The following is a 17,159-nucleotide window of genomic DNA, read 5'->3' as shown; positions in this document are numbered from 1 at the left end:
CATTGTCGTAACGGCATGTAATAACAGAAATGACAAGGTGTAAACAAGCGTTTTCGGTTTGCCGGGGCAGCGGTATTGTCACTGTTGTCTCGCCGCGGCCTTGTATTAGAGGAGGCTATGCAGGGAAGTGTATAGGAATTGAGCGAGAGTGAGATATTCTAATCTTTCTTCCAATTTCCTGTTCGACTGTCCCTCCCTTAGTCCCTAGTCCCTCCCCCATCTAGTCATCTAGTCCTTATGGGCTGGCTCGCTGGCTGGAATAAAATCGAAAATCGAATAGCCAATGTACGTCAGCTAGAGACGTAACGAACCACAGAAGAAGAAGAGCATCTCTATCCTCTATGTAATGAACAGACAAAGAGAAAAAGAAAAGACAAAACAAAACAACCTGTGTCCTTCCTTCCTGTCGTCCTGTCCTGTCCTGTCCTATGTCCTGTTGGCTGTGGTGGTGAGGTGTGAGTGTGACATCAATTTTTGGTGTGATGTCGACTCGTTTCCGTTTGTAATTTGTATGTATAATCAAATTACATTAGAATTGGGGTACTACACTAACCTACGTGTCCAATCACAGTTTCTCTGCGTCAATAAGTATCTTTTCCTTTGATACAAATTTGTTAATGCCTAACTAGCAGTATCGAAGATGTAACTTGGGAAGCTATCCTACTAGACCTACAGTATGGAATGTGGAGCCATGTAACCAGTGGACCTAGGCCTAACTTATTTAACTTACGTAAGTAACACATTGTGGGCCCTTTTGCTTGTTTTGTACATAAGGACACAGAAAACATACTACTATTACAATGTTCAGTAGTGTTTTTAGTAGTAACTTATGTTTTCTGTGATAACGAACAAGTTGAACTTAAATATAGTTTGCAGACTAGGCCTAGGCCTAACAGAGTAATAAGGGAGGGGGCAACACTAATAGTGCAATATTTCGGTCACTTATGATAGTAGCGTATCCAATTAGCTTAAGTAGGCTAAATTGGGATAACTTAGGATGTACCGGTAGGCTAATTGGCTGCACTTTACTTGGCGTCCTACACTCATTCGAATGAAAATATCGATCGATATATTGATTAATCGATTGCTTGTTCGATATATCGTTTGGTTAGTTAGGTAAGGTTAACCTAACCTAACTAACCAAACGATATATCGAATGAAAATATCGAATCGAAAAAAACAATCGAATGAGTGTAGGACGTCAAGTAAAGTGTAGCTGGCTAATTTGATGTCTAGCCTACTTAGTTTTTTTCACGATTAGGCCTAGGCCTAATCAAAAAATGTAATCAGTTTTTGTCGGAGAGATTCCTAAGTAGATGTACAATTAAATAATTAATATCAAGCTTCAGTTTCGTTGAGTTATTTCTTACAAGAATTCAATTTTATTAAAACCAACGGACTTTGACATCGTTTAGAAAACAGTAACTCATCTGCGATACATAAACGATTACATCAACATTCATTAAAATAAGTTTATTAAAAAATAAAATTAATAGAGAGTGTTAGGTCTCTATTAACCTTAGAAGTTAATAGAGACTATACCACTGCCACTTCAATAACAACATGATCGTCTCCTCATTTTAACCTTCAACGTCTGTTAAGTAAAGTGCCATAGTGCATAATCCCATAAGTTAAACTTAGTGCATAATTTCACAGTGCATACATTAATCCCATAGTGCATAATATCTAGGCGCACAATCCCACAGTGCTTTAAAGTGAAAACGTGCCTTAGTGCATAATTTCATCAGCAATAAACTAATAAAATTCTATTAGGGCCTACATGTATATTAAGGACACCCCAACAATAAGAGATTCCATGCTTGGTAACAATATTTTTTCTAGCCCTGCAAGCATTTAATAAATTGTTATTTTGTTATGTTTAAGTCACTATTTCAATAGCACAAAACAGTCTGTATGTAATATAAATTATCAACTCTGTTCACTTTAACCTAAACTTTACCTTCCTAATCTAATCTAACTTCAAAACACTTAACCCTCTGAGTGTTAAGCGTCGCGTACAGTAGGCTAATCGACGCACAACACACCTGCCGTGGTGTTACCGGTATGCGTCGCTTTTGCGACACACAAACATCGTTTACGGCAAAGGCTCTGGGACTGACTGAATCAGATTGAACTGGATCGAGATTGGTATCGTTGTTTTCGGCAGATTCTAAGCTTTCTCCTGATGTCTGTTTCTAGACGCTTTTCATTTTAGTTCCGAAAATAATGTAGCAGACAGATGACGTGCAAAACTGCATTAAGTCCTTTGAAGGTTTGAAGGTAAGGGGTGATTTGATAAGGTAAAGTTAAGGTTATAATGAATCGAGTTGTTAGTTAGGTTAAATGTTACCTACAGTCTGTTTTTGTACAATTAAATCCCTGAGAGAGAGAAAAACACCTAAAGTACGATAAGTATGTAAGTACGAATATAGTACTTTACGGCTCATTATAACCTAAACTTTACCTTCCTCATATAACCTACTACAAAACACTTACGGTAATGCAGTCACGAATTCGCAAAAACTCGACCGACCACCCTGACATGCCTAAAAGAACTAGCCTACATGTAATTAGTCAGACAGTATTATCTACCGTAGGCTACCTATATCTCTAAAAAAATGAAGTTAATCAATGATGTTATTCTTCTCATCATCTAACTTTTGTTACTCTCTCCACTTAAGCACGGGTCACACTAGGCTGGCATCAGCGGCGAATTGAAAGAAGCTGTCAGCTTAATGTGACCTCAAAATTTGCAGCTGACACCACCAGCCGGCAAGTATTTGTCAGTGGCTGGCGAAGTCGGACATGTTCAACTTTTGGTTAGCAAGGCAGCAGTGACTTGTAATCACATGATCACTCACACTCGCTGACGCCAGCCAGCAGCGTAGTCTTAGTCCGACCACCTTTAGAAGCGTGCTATCGGCGACTAAAAGATAATTTTCCACTTGGTTTTACACAAAAGTACAACTGTCTAAATGTTTTTTCAATCAGTGGTTTAACTAATTTTAGCAATTCCTTAAATGTATATTCCATGATGGTTGGCCTCTGGATCATTAAAATTAGCACTAATAAGGTTTAAATTACCTGGCTTCTGTCATCGATCCTCGGTAGTTTTATGAAATTACAGCTGTTTCATGCCTATCACTGGCACATCTTCAGGTTTGTTGAACGCCAGCTTCTTTATAAAACATCCCTCGGTGTTGACTTCGTCATGGTTACACAAAAAACATGTAGACATTAACACACACGAAAACACGCACGAAACATTTAAACATTAATTAAAGAATGACTGCGAAACGTGATGCGGCGCCGGTGATGGATAAGTCGCGACAGGTCAGTCGCGATTTTTTTTTTTAGTTGTAAAATTTTGGATAGGCCTACAACTAAGGTTAAAAAATAGAAACAACTTTATAAGGCCTAATGTTTTGTTATTGTTAACTTAAGTTATTACCTTAGCTACAAATGTATCAATTCGATGCTATAGAACCGAATTATTCTAATAGCCTATACTGGGTGAATTTTAAATGAGTTCCCCCCCTACTTTTTTCTACATTTCTTAAGATATCAACTTTGGACCACGTCAGATCATTGTAGTGTAGTAAGTACTTCATTTTGACAGGGTAAACATTTTTGGCCGCCATCTTGGATCCGCCATATTGGATACTACAGTTTTAGGCTAGTATTATACTAGGACGCTGGCGTCCGGGATGCTGGCATCCGAGAGGCTAGCTTCCCACCTCGAGCCGAAAAATGACGTGATTTGTGTTGGGATGCTAGCCTCTCGGAATGCCATTTTATTTCAATGTTCAGTCACTTTTTGTTTATATCTATTTAAATAACATTAGGTTTAACGAGTACCAAGGTTTGATGCTTTAAGGGGGCTAATAAAGCGTGTTTTTTAGTAAAATACTGTATTATTAGCTTAGTATAAAACAAATTGGCCAAGTTTAATCAAAATAAATCCATACACAAGAAAATTCCAACACTTAACAACATTTTCTATAAGAATAACATGGAAATTTTTAATATACTCTTTTTTTATTTTCTCCATAACTAATAACAGTACAAAAACACTTAAATATACTAAATTATTTGTTTTTAAGCTCATTAAAATTGTCTAGAGAGAAATTGTGAATTTTTTAGTTTTATGGGTCAAAAATGACAAACCCCTTTTTTTAGCACATAAAACCCCGTTCCCAAGGTATGTTCATGCTGGTTCGCGAACTCATTCGAATTTATCCCACCCATCACCTTAAAACCAAATTTCTTCAAAATAGAACAAAAGTTACTCCAGTTATCGCGTTTACAGACATATAGGCCTATATATATTATAATATTTAAATCTAAATGGATGGTGTTTTTGGCCTCTGGGGACATCAAAATGATAAAGTAAATCGGTCCCGGGCCTAGGTCTTACCATGCCACCTACGGTAATAACTTCGAGCTTTCGGTGGCTTTTTTTAGCATCCGACGCTAGCATCCATAGTATAATCGCCCCCATTTGATTTAATGCCCTGCTAGCGTCCCGGACGCTGGCCTCTCGGACGCCAGCGTCCTAGTATAATCCTAGCCTTACATTTGAAAAAAAACTTTTGTATCCAATATGGCGGGTCCAAGATGGCGGCCAAAAATGTTTACCCTGTCAAAATGAAGTACTTACTACACTACAATGATCTGACGTAGTCCGAAGTTGATATCTTAAGAAATGTAGAAAAAAGTAGGGGGGGAACCACAGCCACCTCTAATACAAGGCCGCGGCGAGTGAAAGCGGCAACGTCGCATCAGTGTCTTGGTGCGCGGTCGTCTTACCATTACAGTGAATGGAGGAGTCGCGTACCGACGTACATAATCGCGTTTCTACTACTTTTAATCATTATTAATGACATTAAACTTCTTACTACAGCATGCCAGATAGATGTGATGTGCCTGGATGCAAGAATAATTACGATAGCTCAATTAAAAATGAATAATACATACAGTGTTCTAAGATTCTACGTGATCCGCCGCGTTAGTAACAATTGCTTCCTGCTATGCTTCGATCAAATTAGACATCTTAAAACAATTCTCGTTTTTGTGTGAAACATTTTCACGAATATGAAATTAAATTTGTAAAAAAATTTAAGAATAAGACTTTGATTCGTGTAAATATACACGCGAGAAGCGAGTTTTAGGTATGAGCAAGCCGTACTATTTCCTTGTTTATTTGTCTATCTATTGATAAAAGCTGTTGTTAAGTGATTAAATAACTTAAATAACTAGCACTTCGAAGAAATAAACCGGTGTTTCTGTTTAGTAGGCCTACTAGTAAAAAATATGTACTACACTATCTAACAATTAAAGCATCATATTCTCCGACTCCAGTCTGAATGTTGATGTGATGAAACAATTCTATTAATATTGTGGAAAGCCATATGGAGGCCTAGCTTCTGAAATCGTTTACAAAATGAAAAACGTTTTGCTTAGTAATTATTCAAAGAAAATAAATTATTTATAGTCAGCATGCCTTCAAAATGAAAACTTAAAATTTTGTTGTCGCTAACTAATGTTTTTCTCAGGTAGACTAAAACGTAATATTCCTATTGAAAATTGAAAATTAATTTGATTCGAACAAATTGTTATATGTTAGTCTCTACAAATCCCAAAGTCTCTACAAATATTGAAGTGGCAATAAGTTAGTCAGTCCTACTGTATTACCATTACCATTCTTGGTATAGTAGCTTTATTTTGTAAAATTTAAGCACAGTCTGTCTAGTAGTTTTTACTATGTTGAATAACACACATATATACAGACACCATGAGATTTTTATATAATAGTGTAGATTATCAAATTAACAAAGGAAATATGTAAAGTCCATCTATTTCCACATTCATCGTACTTACAATACGATAAATGCAACCAAAAACATTATGTTTGTATATTTTTAGTTTTAGACATATTGTGGTATGTTGCAATTTTTCACTAAATAAACAACCTAGATTCCAATTTTGTCTATTTTACCATACCTTAAAATCTACTAAAATATGTTATTACGAATTTAAATACATTCATTCATTGATACAGAGCAGCAATACTCTCATTGATGTTCATAGCCTAGCGCGTGTGAAGACGGACGCAGAGGGGGGGTGATTGCGGCGTTGCCAGTTCGAACGTCGCGGCCTTGTGTTAGAGGTGGCTGTGGGGGAACTCATTTAAAATTCACCCTGTATAATATATGAAGGTGATTTCTACAAAACACTGCTCCTCTGTTAGTAATGGACGGATTTGTACAGTCGATGTGCCAAAATTAAGTATTTTTGTGTAGACGCCCCCTTTCACCAACTCCTGTAATAAAAGTCCTCGAGCTTTGCCCCACAGGCCATCAAAATCCCAATGTAGGCTATTTCTTATGAAGAAAAGATTTTGTTTAACAGACGAATAATTGTAATTAATTGCATACTAAAACAGCTGTTCATAGTACATTACACACAAGAGCGTTCCATTTCAGTTTCGATAACTGGAGTGGAGTGACTGATTACGTTATCATTGAGTTGAATTTTTTAAGTCATCGAAAATTATGACTGTTATTCGTTTTGAAATAACGCCTTTAATAATCCACTTTGCAACTGCTCAAATTCGAGCAACAGGTGCACTAGTAATCTATATATGTTGATAGGTATTTAATCCGATTATAATATATCGCAGGTTCTCTGGGGAACTGTACCCAATAATTATTCCCGAGAGAGTGAAATGAGGAAAACCATAAGTCAAGTTAGGCCTAGTAATTGTATATCACCAGAAATAAGACATTGAGTTACCCTGAAATAATGTTCTACAAATTTCTTCGTTTAGGCAAAGGCAGAATTCTTATAGTGGCAGAAGCTAAAAACAAAAATTCAAAACATGTCCAAGATAGATCATCAAAATAAACATAAATAATTAACAACAACAACTGATAATTTAATATGGAGAATAGAGTAATTATATATTTTCTAAACTATTTTTTTCACTCCTGTCTTAATTTAACCTTTATTATAGATGTTTTAGAACAAAACGGTCATATTCTTCATAGGCAGTGTTCATTCACTGGGCAAGTCACCCTACTTCTTTTTTACTAATTCAACTCCCTAATCTTTGTTGTTATAAATACAGCTTAAATATGAACAGCTGTTTCATTAAAAAGTAGTAAAAAATTATTCATATGGCCATAATGTAAACAAATCCGGGGAGGGAATTTTTTATAGTCACAGGGGCGGAGCCCAAGGGAATTTCCAAATTTTTTTCTTTTTGATGGCACATCTACAGACCAAGGTCTTTCTTTAGACACCTCTACCAAGCTTCTACGCCCAGCCGTTTTCTCAAATTAGTGGAGACAAAGTTTCCAATTAAATATATAGATTCCCCCATGTTAACCTGATGGGAGAAAACCAGACTTTGATGGAATATCCTTCCAAAACTAATAAAGATTTCAAAAAATGAAAACCCCTGGCAAAACTACAGTTCAGGGACATTTTTTACACTTTAATCATCAAAATCGGTCTAAAAATGAGGTTGGAATTCTGTTCACAAAAATCTGCTTAGCGTAGCCGAGATCGTATTAGTGGGGTTCTACGGTACTGTTATTCATTTTTTGTTGCAAATATTTCTTGAAATGAATCAAATGATTTACTTAAATGTAGATATTCTTATACAATTCATGATCTTTGAGCTTGCAAAACTCAATGTTAACGATTATTTACAATCAATTCCTCATTACACTAATTTATACAAACAACAATGCAACAATACAATTCAGCTGATTGTTAATGAAGTAGGCCTACGTTGGAAGGAGGGCTGCCAACTCATGAGCTTTTCCCCGAACAGTGACTCCCTATGCTTGTAATTTAGATTGTGTTTCATAAAAAAACATGTACTGTATTTAAGCTGATCTACACATCAGCAACAACAGTTATCTCTACTACTGTCCCAGGTCTGACCTAGCCCACCAGCCAGTGACTGCCGGGCTCCTAGATTCTGGTGTAGGCACTAAATGATTCAAAAGCGAAACCTTTTTTTTTCAGTGTTAGGTCTTTATTCTGTGATAGTAAAAAAAAACTGAGTGGTTTTGTTAAATTACAGCCATATCTTGTCTTGTAGGTTGATTCAGCATTTATTTAAGTTATTCATTGACAAAGACCCTTTTTGCCTGCAAGTATATTGGCCAAATAGCATACAATTCAAATCCTAAAGATATAATATAAAATTTACAACAACAATAAAAAATCACAATAGGCCTATTTGTTCAAAGAAATGTGTGAATTAAGTTGTTGATTCTAAATTCAATTAGACCTACCTGGAGTCGTTACATTAGAATAATAACAATAACATTAACTTTCCAAATAATAGCACTTCAATTTTTTTAGGGATGCCTGTTTCAACTGACCTTGTGAGTTATTTGACCTAGGTCCGGTCCCGTTAGGGTCGGTTAAGAGGGGGTCTACTGTAATCATTTTTTTTTTAATAAAGCCATTTGAAATTGTTTTTATCTTGTTTGTAATCTGACGCTGCTTATCTAGTGGTAAATGAATAGAAAAGAATATAACATGAATAGTTTCAGCCGTTGGAACATATTCTCAGTGAAGTGTAATTCAATTCAGTTAGATTTGTTTTGAAATTGTAATTAATTTGGTAATCTTGGGTGATACAAGCACGGCATGGAGTAATGTCTGGAATGTTGATTCTATTAAGCCTGTGTAAGTATAATCATTAGGATTAATAAATAATTAAAAATAGGTAGCTGTTATGTTAAGATTAGTACGTAAATTCATTTATGAAAAGTGTTAAAACTTCTAAACAAAATGGTGAATATTTAGCATAAAAACATTTTTTAGCACAAGCTAAGTTTGGTCACCATGTTCAAGGCCCATTCTACACGAGCGTGAATTTCGGGACAGGACCGTCTCGTGACGGCGGGAAAATGTTGTGCAAACTACATGTAGCAGGATCCCTGTTACATCTAGTCCGCTTGAAACCCGTTGGGGGCCATTCTACTTGAGGCGGTTCAGATGCAGGACACAGTGGAGCTCGGTTTTATGCCTGTAGATCTTCAACTCCAGAAATTTGGACTAGTTATCCTTAATTATTTATTTCCTATATAACTTACTTAAACTTCAATGCATACAAAGTCGCTTTATCTCCAACAAATAATTTGCAATTTTAATTTTATGGAACGAATTATGGTTGTACTATTGTGATTATTCTTTGTATTTACTCTTCAATTACAAATGAATATCTATTGTAATTTATGTTAATAAATTAAATTTACTAAATGTCAAACACATTACTAACTTACTAGTTGACTGATTATTTTTATAGTTTAAACAAAAATACTTGTGACTAAAGGAATATAAAATGTTTGAGAAATGAAAACAAATTTAATGCTACATTCATGATCGAACATCACACCTGATCGTGTTACCCCGCACAACTGGACAGTATTATGTGAAGTTATCTGCTGCTGTGCGCGGTGATACCATTACGTGTAGGATGGCTGAATGGAATTCCCGACACGGGTCTGACACGGATGTCGATGTCAACTCAGCGCCCCTGCCTACCTGCGTCTATTCTCGTCGTGAATCCCGTTCGTGTAGACACCTCAATTTAACTCAATGGTCCCTGTCGATCGTGTGGCACCAAAGGGAAAATCCTGTTGCAGGTTTCCCGGTCGTGTAGAATGGGCCTAGAAAACTTCTCTACAAGGATCAGTAGATATTTTTACCTGGAAAAGGTTCTCTCATTAAAGTTTTGTAACAAGGTATTTTATTCCAGGTTTTATGACCAGTGCTACAAAAAATATAAAAGGAAAATATTAGAAACAACATCATGGCTAGTGGAAAAACGTGGGCCAACATTTGCACAGTATGTGGAAGACATGTAGAAATTCTCAACGGCGATTTTGCATTTTCCATGGAACTGCACAACCAATCACATAAATCACTAGATTATGTCAACAACTCTTTGGACGGAAACCTTAACCGCTCAATTGAAAAGATAGATAATGCTTCAAAACTGAATTTGAACTACTGTCACGATTGTAATGAAAGTTTTGAAATTATCAATAACAACTTCAGTTTATCTTTTCAACGACATGCTGAGAAACACAAAGGAGATAATACAGATGCTTTGTCAGATCATTCATCTACCTCTAGTAAAAAAACTAAGGGATCTCAAGAAGTGACAAAAGAGAAACAACAACCTCAGCCTGTGGTAACAAGTATGTTAGACGCCATCTTCCATACAATGCCTGAAGGTTTGAAGGCCCATCGCAGTTTCATTTCTGAAAAAGGTTGCAGTAAAGCTGTTTGCAACCTTTGTGAAATAATAATTGATCCCATTTTTAGCATGAGTGAACATTTGAAAACAAAGCAACATGAAGACAACACGATCTCAGTAATCAAAAGAATATTTAGTTCAGAGCTACACGAACAAATGGAGTTTATATCTTTTTATGGCTCAAATCTTTGTTGTAATTTATGCCGCTGTAAAATCGATCTCTGCTCTGATAACCTACATAAGACTGCAATGAGTATAGTCATTCACAATGCAGGGAAAGGTCACTCATGTCAAAGAACTAATGATGGCAATAGTACTGATAAAACTTTACTTATCATAAAAAGTCTTGCTCTCATGAACCCTATAATTAATGAAAACCAACATTTTATTGAACACAGCATGCATCCCTACTTCAAGTGTAAACCATGCGAAAAGCAACTTGCATATTGTGAGAATGATAAGGAGATGGCATCAAATTTTATTGCTCACTTTAATTCTTCAGCTCACACCAAACATCTGAGCGCTGTTTTGCTTTTGTCGAAATGGAGTGGTTTGAACATCCCTGGTAAAGAAAATCACAATTTTGCCGTAAAGAAACAAAATATTTACTGTTCAAGCTGCAATTGTAATATTGAAGCAAACCTTGATCAACTTCTGTCTCATGTCAGAATGAATTTTGTCATGCAAGAACCAGCGCAGTCTAATGCTGCTCAAAAGACTATGAATACACCTCATACTCAAACTGATTCGTCACAAAGTAAAATAAATATGAAAACTCAATCAGAAGAGATTATAAACAAGCCATCCTTGGCTCAACAAAATCAAATACCAAAAGTATCAGCCACAGTTAAAAGGTTAGTGATGAGTTTACCTGCTCAGTTTCAAAACATGGTTACAATGAATAAGAAAGGAGAGGCTGTGTGTTCAATCTGCAACTGCACAATTCCACCAACAACTTACAATATGACAACCCATTTTAATGGAAATAGTCACAAAAAGAAAGAAAATGAATCAAAATCGTCTGCTAGTAGGCCTAACAGTAATATAGCTGAGAAACTCAAAGGACTTCGTGGTCAAGAAAAGGTAACAACTAATCCAAACTCTGGCATTGAGTTTTATTCGCCATCCATTTATCATTCACGGTTAGCTGAAAATAAGAAGTACTTTGTTAGGTATAATGGTGAAGACAAGTACATCTGTGTTCTATGTGGGACTATTTTTCAAGAAGATGGAAACCTGCAAAGAAACATTCTGCTACATATTGACAATCAAGATCACTTGAACAAAATCCAGCTTAAACAGGAAATGTGTCAATTGTTACCCAGGCATAGCGACTGTTTGGTGAAGGAACTCTTTGATGTAATCCCCATGACCTTTCAAAAAGATTTGCAATATATCAAGGCACCAGAGGGGATGAATTTTATCTATTGTGAAATCTGCTACATTAGGATTTCAAGACACAAGAACTGTTTAATCGAACATCTTGAAGGTGGTTATCATAAATCATCAGTTGAGAGATTTGGAAAGATTCAACTAAAAAATGTAGTGGGAAAACCTACTATCGACCCAGAAGCTATATTTGAAGATCTTAAGAAGAACCATAAAGAAATCAAGAAAAATAGCAAGTACATATGCAAGACTAATGAGGATTATTTTTGTCAACTATGCAAAGCGGTAATAAAAGCTTCGTTTGACATTAATCTCCTCGAAGTAAACTTTTTGAGCCATTTTAATGGTAAGAAACACCTGAAGAATGTAGCCGGTGAGTTTAGTATGATGCTTGACAAAATGCAGATCGATAGCGAAATAGTGAGAAACAGTAGAAAATTCTTGGAGAAAAGAAATGATACCGTTATCTGTACATTATGCCCCTGTCAAATATCTATGTCTAATGCTGATCGCCTTAGACACAACCTAGAAGTCCATTTATCAGGCTCTGCGCACAAAAATAAGTTGGAATCTAAAGCAAGTATGCCATCTGCGTCTTCCCATCAGAATGCCGCAGCCTTCGATCAGCAATTGAAGAAGTTGGAGGACGTTATTGGAATGCTCTGGAAAGAGGGGAAATTCTGAATCTCGTATAAAAACTAAGTCAAACTCTTCTGGTTGTGTTAATTGCCAGTTATTTTACATGTTGATAAGGTAAACATATTTTGCTAATCACCCAGTACTACTACTGAAGTACTTACTATTCATTAACAATGCAACTAACTATTTAGCAGCGTGTATAAGTTTTGTAAGCTTTGAAAAAGTGTTTATTAGATCACATTTTTGTTTTGCTAGGCAGTAGAGAATACTCTGTTGTAAAATCAATTTTATGAATCAGTCAAATTATTAAGTAGAATATCAACAAATGTACAGAATGAAAATTTATCATATTGCAACATTTACAGAATTGTAACCATCTTTGACCTTCAAATCAAATCGTCACTGACTTTTCTTAGAAACTGCAAACATTTAATTGTTAACTTTAATAACAGTTAGTTGTAAAGTTTGTTGTTTTACAATGTAACTTAACTACCGATTAATACTATGGTACTTTCAAAACATCGGTTTGGAAACTCTTTTAATGTACATAACTTAAACTCTAATAATAGCAAAGATTTTCTTTAGCGATCCTTAATGGTACATAACAAGGAATCATTGTTATTCTAGGAAATTGTGCAACTCCTAATTTTAAACTTGTAAGATTTCTGTCTGGTCAAATTAGTATTGGTTTAAAATTATGCAAATCACATTCTACGGTAATTAGTTTAAGAAAATTATTTTTGTATTCTTTAATGTTACACACACACACATATATATATATATATATATAAATTCATCAAGGATGTATTGTTAGATTTTTCCAATTCAGTGTGTACTCGTAGACATGTAAAATTGGCCAGATTCTTGTGATTTGGAATCTCCTACGCTCAGGCCTGTTGAACAAATAAATAATAAAAAAATATACTGATTTTGCAATGCTTTAGGCCCAATACATCAAATGCAAAATATGAGATACCTACCGGTATGTATAAACTAGACAAAGAGAACAAGGAAAGATACAATTCATTGAAAAAATTACAATGGGGGTTGATGTTGAAATTACTCTATTTTTCCAGGTCCTGTTCTGTGCAACAAACTAAGCTTAATTAAAGTATCACCATGGCAAGTTGTTCATCTTGGGTTAATAGCTGTCCAGAGTGCGGTAAGCAAATAGAAGTACTGAATGGCGACTTTGAATTTTCCATGAATTTACACAAACAATCACATATATCTCTTGAAGCAATCAATAGAAGTTTGGAGTGCCTTGAAGAAAACAAGTATAATACCTCATTACCAAAATCAAAACGTTGCGACCAATGTAATAAGGACATCGAAATAATAAATAATGACATTATTTTATCATTTCAACTACATGCTCAAAACCACAAAATTCTAAAAAATTCAAATATTGAGAAGGATAATTCTAAAGAACCAAAAGGAAGGAAGGAGATTAGTTTTATCATCAAAAACATCTTTCATACTATGCCAAGTTTGCAAGCTCATGAAAGTTTCATATCAGAAAAGGATTGCAAAGCTTTTTGTAATCCCTGTGGATTAACTATTGAACCAGTAGGTGTGTTATCTGTTGCACTACACCTAAAAACTAAATTACATGAAGACAACACTATTTTTGTTATCAAGACTTTAATACCATCCGAGTTACAAGATCAAATGAATTTTATCTCTTTTTACGACTCCACTCTTGTTTGCAATCTGTGCAGTTGCAAAATAAATCTATATTCAAATAACCTTCATAAAACAGTAGTTGAAATTGTTGCACATAATGCTAGCCAAACCCATGCAAGGATTAAGAGTAATATCGGGCAGGCCAACAAGGCTCTAGTTATTCTACAAACTCTTGCACTGACTGATCCTCTCGTAAAAGAAAATATGAATATAATTGAATCTAAAATGAGTCCTCACTATTTGTGTAAACTGTGTGACAAAGCAATTTTGTACAGTGAAAATAACGTTGAACTATTGGACTGTTTTAAATCCCATTTAAACTCCCCTTGTCACAAACGGGCTTTGGAAGCTGTTAGTCTTTTGAAACAATGGAATGCTTTGAATATTGATGGGAATAAAAAGCACAAGTTTGTAGTAGCAGGACAAACTATTCATTGTTTATCTTGTTCTGTGACTGTTGAGTCAAATATAGATAATTTGCATTCCCATGTTTTAACTAAGTCAGTGTTGTGTGAAGAAAGCCAATTTGACCCAGAGAATGTAAAACCATCAAATCTATCAAGTAGGCCTACACAGATAAATCTCAGGCTGGAGGAGAATCAAAAGGGACCACTAATACATGGCCACAACCATTTTAACAAACGCATTTACAATGTCAAAGATGTAATTTATAATACGGTTCTTAAAACAAATGTGTCTATTCTGTGGAGTGTTAAATATTTTGAAAGTCTTAATGACGGGTACAAATGCAAACTTTGTAATATTGAAGGGAAATTTGGAAAACTACCCTTAATAGAGGTGTTTGAGAAAAATATTACAGTCCACATCAACGGTAAAAAACATCAGAAACAACTATTGAATGAGATTGAAAAAATTCTGAAAATAGGACAACTTTCCAGCAAATACATCCAAGCTAATCACATGTTTTTGACAGCACAAAGTGGAAATGCTTTTTGTGCTTTGTGTACATGTATGATACCTCTAACAGATAGTGATGATACTTCTATTCAAAATGTAATCACACATCTTAAAGGTGCTGAACATAGTAAAAGAAGAGGATTGTCAGGTGATGGTCAGATTACTTTTCTGCAAAGTATCACCAAAGTGTCCAGTAAAACAATTGAGAGCAAAAGTGCATCATCAGTTGGTTCAGTTGACAAACAAATTACTGATCTGCTAAGTACTACCAAAGTGCCCAGTAAAACAATTGAGAGCAAAAGTGCATTATCAGTTGGTTCAGTTGACAAACAAATTACTGATCTGCCAAGTACTAACAAAGTGCCCAGTAAACAAATTGAGAGCAAAAGTGCATTATCAGTTGGTTCAGTTGACAAACAAATTACTGATCTGCTAAGTACTACCAAAGTGCCCAGTAAAACAATTGAGAGCAAAAGTGCATTATCAGTTGGTTTACTTGACAAACAAATTACTGATCTGCTAAGTACTACCAAAGTGCCCAGTAAAACTATTGAGAGCAAAAGTGCATTATCAGTTGGTTTACTTGACAAACAAATTACTGATCTGCCAAGTACTACCAAAGTGCCCAGTAAAACAATTGAGAGAAAACGTGCATTATCAGTTGGTTCAGTTGACAAACAAATTACTGATCTGCTAAGTACTACCAAAGTGACCAGTCAAACAATTAAGAGCAAACGTGCATTATCAGTTGGTTCAGTTGACAAACAAATTACTGGTCTGTTAAGTACTACCAAAGTGCCCAGTCAAACAACTGAGGGCGAAATTGCATCATCTCTTGGTCCAGCTGATCTGAAAATAATTGCCAAAGAAGAATTAAATCAGCTCCCACCAACATTAGCAGTGGACTTTGTGTTTTTGATGATTACCCTATCACTGGTTATCTATATTGTAGGCCAACTGTAAACTTTGTTACTCTACCATCCATACCAAGTTTTTTTAAACACCTTTTGAAGACTTGCACAAAAAAACCAACAGCTTAGGGGTAGTTAACTCCTTTTAGTATCTGACGTTGTTATTAATGACAGAAATATTTAAGCGTTTGTAATAAATACTGCTTAGACCTACAACAATTTTTTATTATATTAGGCCTATCTGCTATTATAATGACTGATTATTTGTGTTTATCAATGTATAGCCTACTATCCAACAAGGGCTTTCAAAAGTGCCTTACATGCTCGTTTTATATAATTATCATTGCACCAATCCTAAATATATTTTGTAAGGTAAGAAAGACCTATGTTAAAATACAAAATCCAACAGGCCTAAGTATTTAAGAGAAAGGCAAATCAATTAATGTTGTGAATGAATACTACTGTTATCTGGTTCTTCCATGTGGTTAAAAGAAAATAAAACCTATAATGATTTGTATTTTGGAAAACATTGCCTTTGGGATGTCTGAATTCAATCATCATTTTAAAATAATGGTAATATTGTATTTGTAAATATGACTCTTACTTTATTTTATTTTTACTTAAGTTAGTGGTATTGTAATTTCATCTAACTTTCAAATCATATATTTTTTGTCCCAGTACTTCATGTATATTATTTGGTATTGGTATTTGTGATTTACATAAAGGCGGCTCCAGGTATGCGCCATTCGCCAAGCACTGAGTAGCAACTTTCCAAATCGCGAGTAGTGTGGATAAGTGTTTGTCTATTTGGCAAGCAGCAAACATTCTTGCTCGTGTTTTCCCATTCATTATCGGTATTTTTGCACACATCAAAGTGAATGAATATTTGCTATTCCTAAAACAAATAAAAAAACTTAACAGTTGCTCGGGAAACAACACGTGTTTCGTTAATCGACGAATAGAAAGACAACTAGATCACCGAACATCAAATAATTTGTGCTTGGAGAATGGCGCATGTCTGGAGCTACCTTAACAAGGTTGTTTTTTAGCAATATTTTATTGAATTTACATCCGTCACAATTGTTAACTCACTTCTTTCAATTTGATGTTATGTTTTACAATTTGGGTGTTGGTTTTATATGTTTTACTATTGAAAATAAAGTGTTGGACATTGATCATGTGTCTTTATAAAAACCAGTTAACAACAGTACTTGTACAATCTTATCTGTATATAAAAGTTAGTTAGGAACACAAACTTTGAGCAAACCGTTAGGTGCACACCTATCAAGAATTGAATGATAAGTCTTGATGAGAACTTTCCTGGAAAC

At 35.1% G+C, this 17,159-nt stretch overlaps 1 protein-coding gene across 6 annotated transcripts in view; it reads left to right on the top strand.

The window, feature by feature from the left end:
- The first annotated feature begins 438 nt into the window (after positions 1 to 438).
- Positions 439 to 17,159, top strand: part of LOC128987948 (uncharacterized) — a 37,855-nt gene continuing 21,134 nt past the window's right edge. For 2 of the 6 annotated variants that reach the window (XM_054409076.1, XM_054409072.1), the window contains exon 1: positions 439 to 730. Coding sequence is in view for 1 of the 6 variants with exons in the window: in XM_054409075.1 (XP_054265050.1) it covers positions 9,839 to 12,361 (2,523 nt within the window). In the remaining 5 variants the exon portion in view is untranslated. Of the gene's footprint in view, positions 731 to 9,784; positions 17,007 to 17,159 lie in introns of those variants that run through there. The other 4 variants (XR_008490297.1, XR_008490298.1, XM_054409073.1 and 1 more) reach the window with 4 other exon arrangements.

Source organism: Macrosteles quadrilineatus, unplaced genomic scaffold, assembly GCF_028750875.1.
Source record: "Macrosteles quadrilineatus isolate MER2022 unplaced genomic scaffold, UCM_ALF_1.0 Scaffold_2__2_contigs__length_208266976, whole genome shotgun sequence".
In the NCBI taxonomy this organism is placed as follows: Eukaryota; Metazoa; Arthropoda; class Insecta; order Hemiptera; family Cicadellidae; genus Macrosteles; species Macrosteles quadrilineatus.
This window is presented reverse-complemented; position numbering and strand designations above follow the sequence as displayed.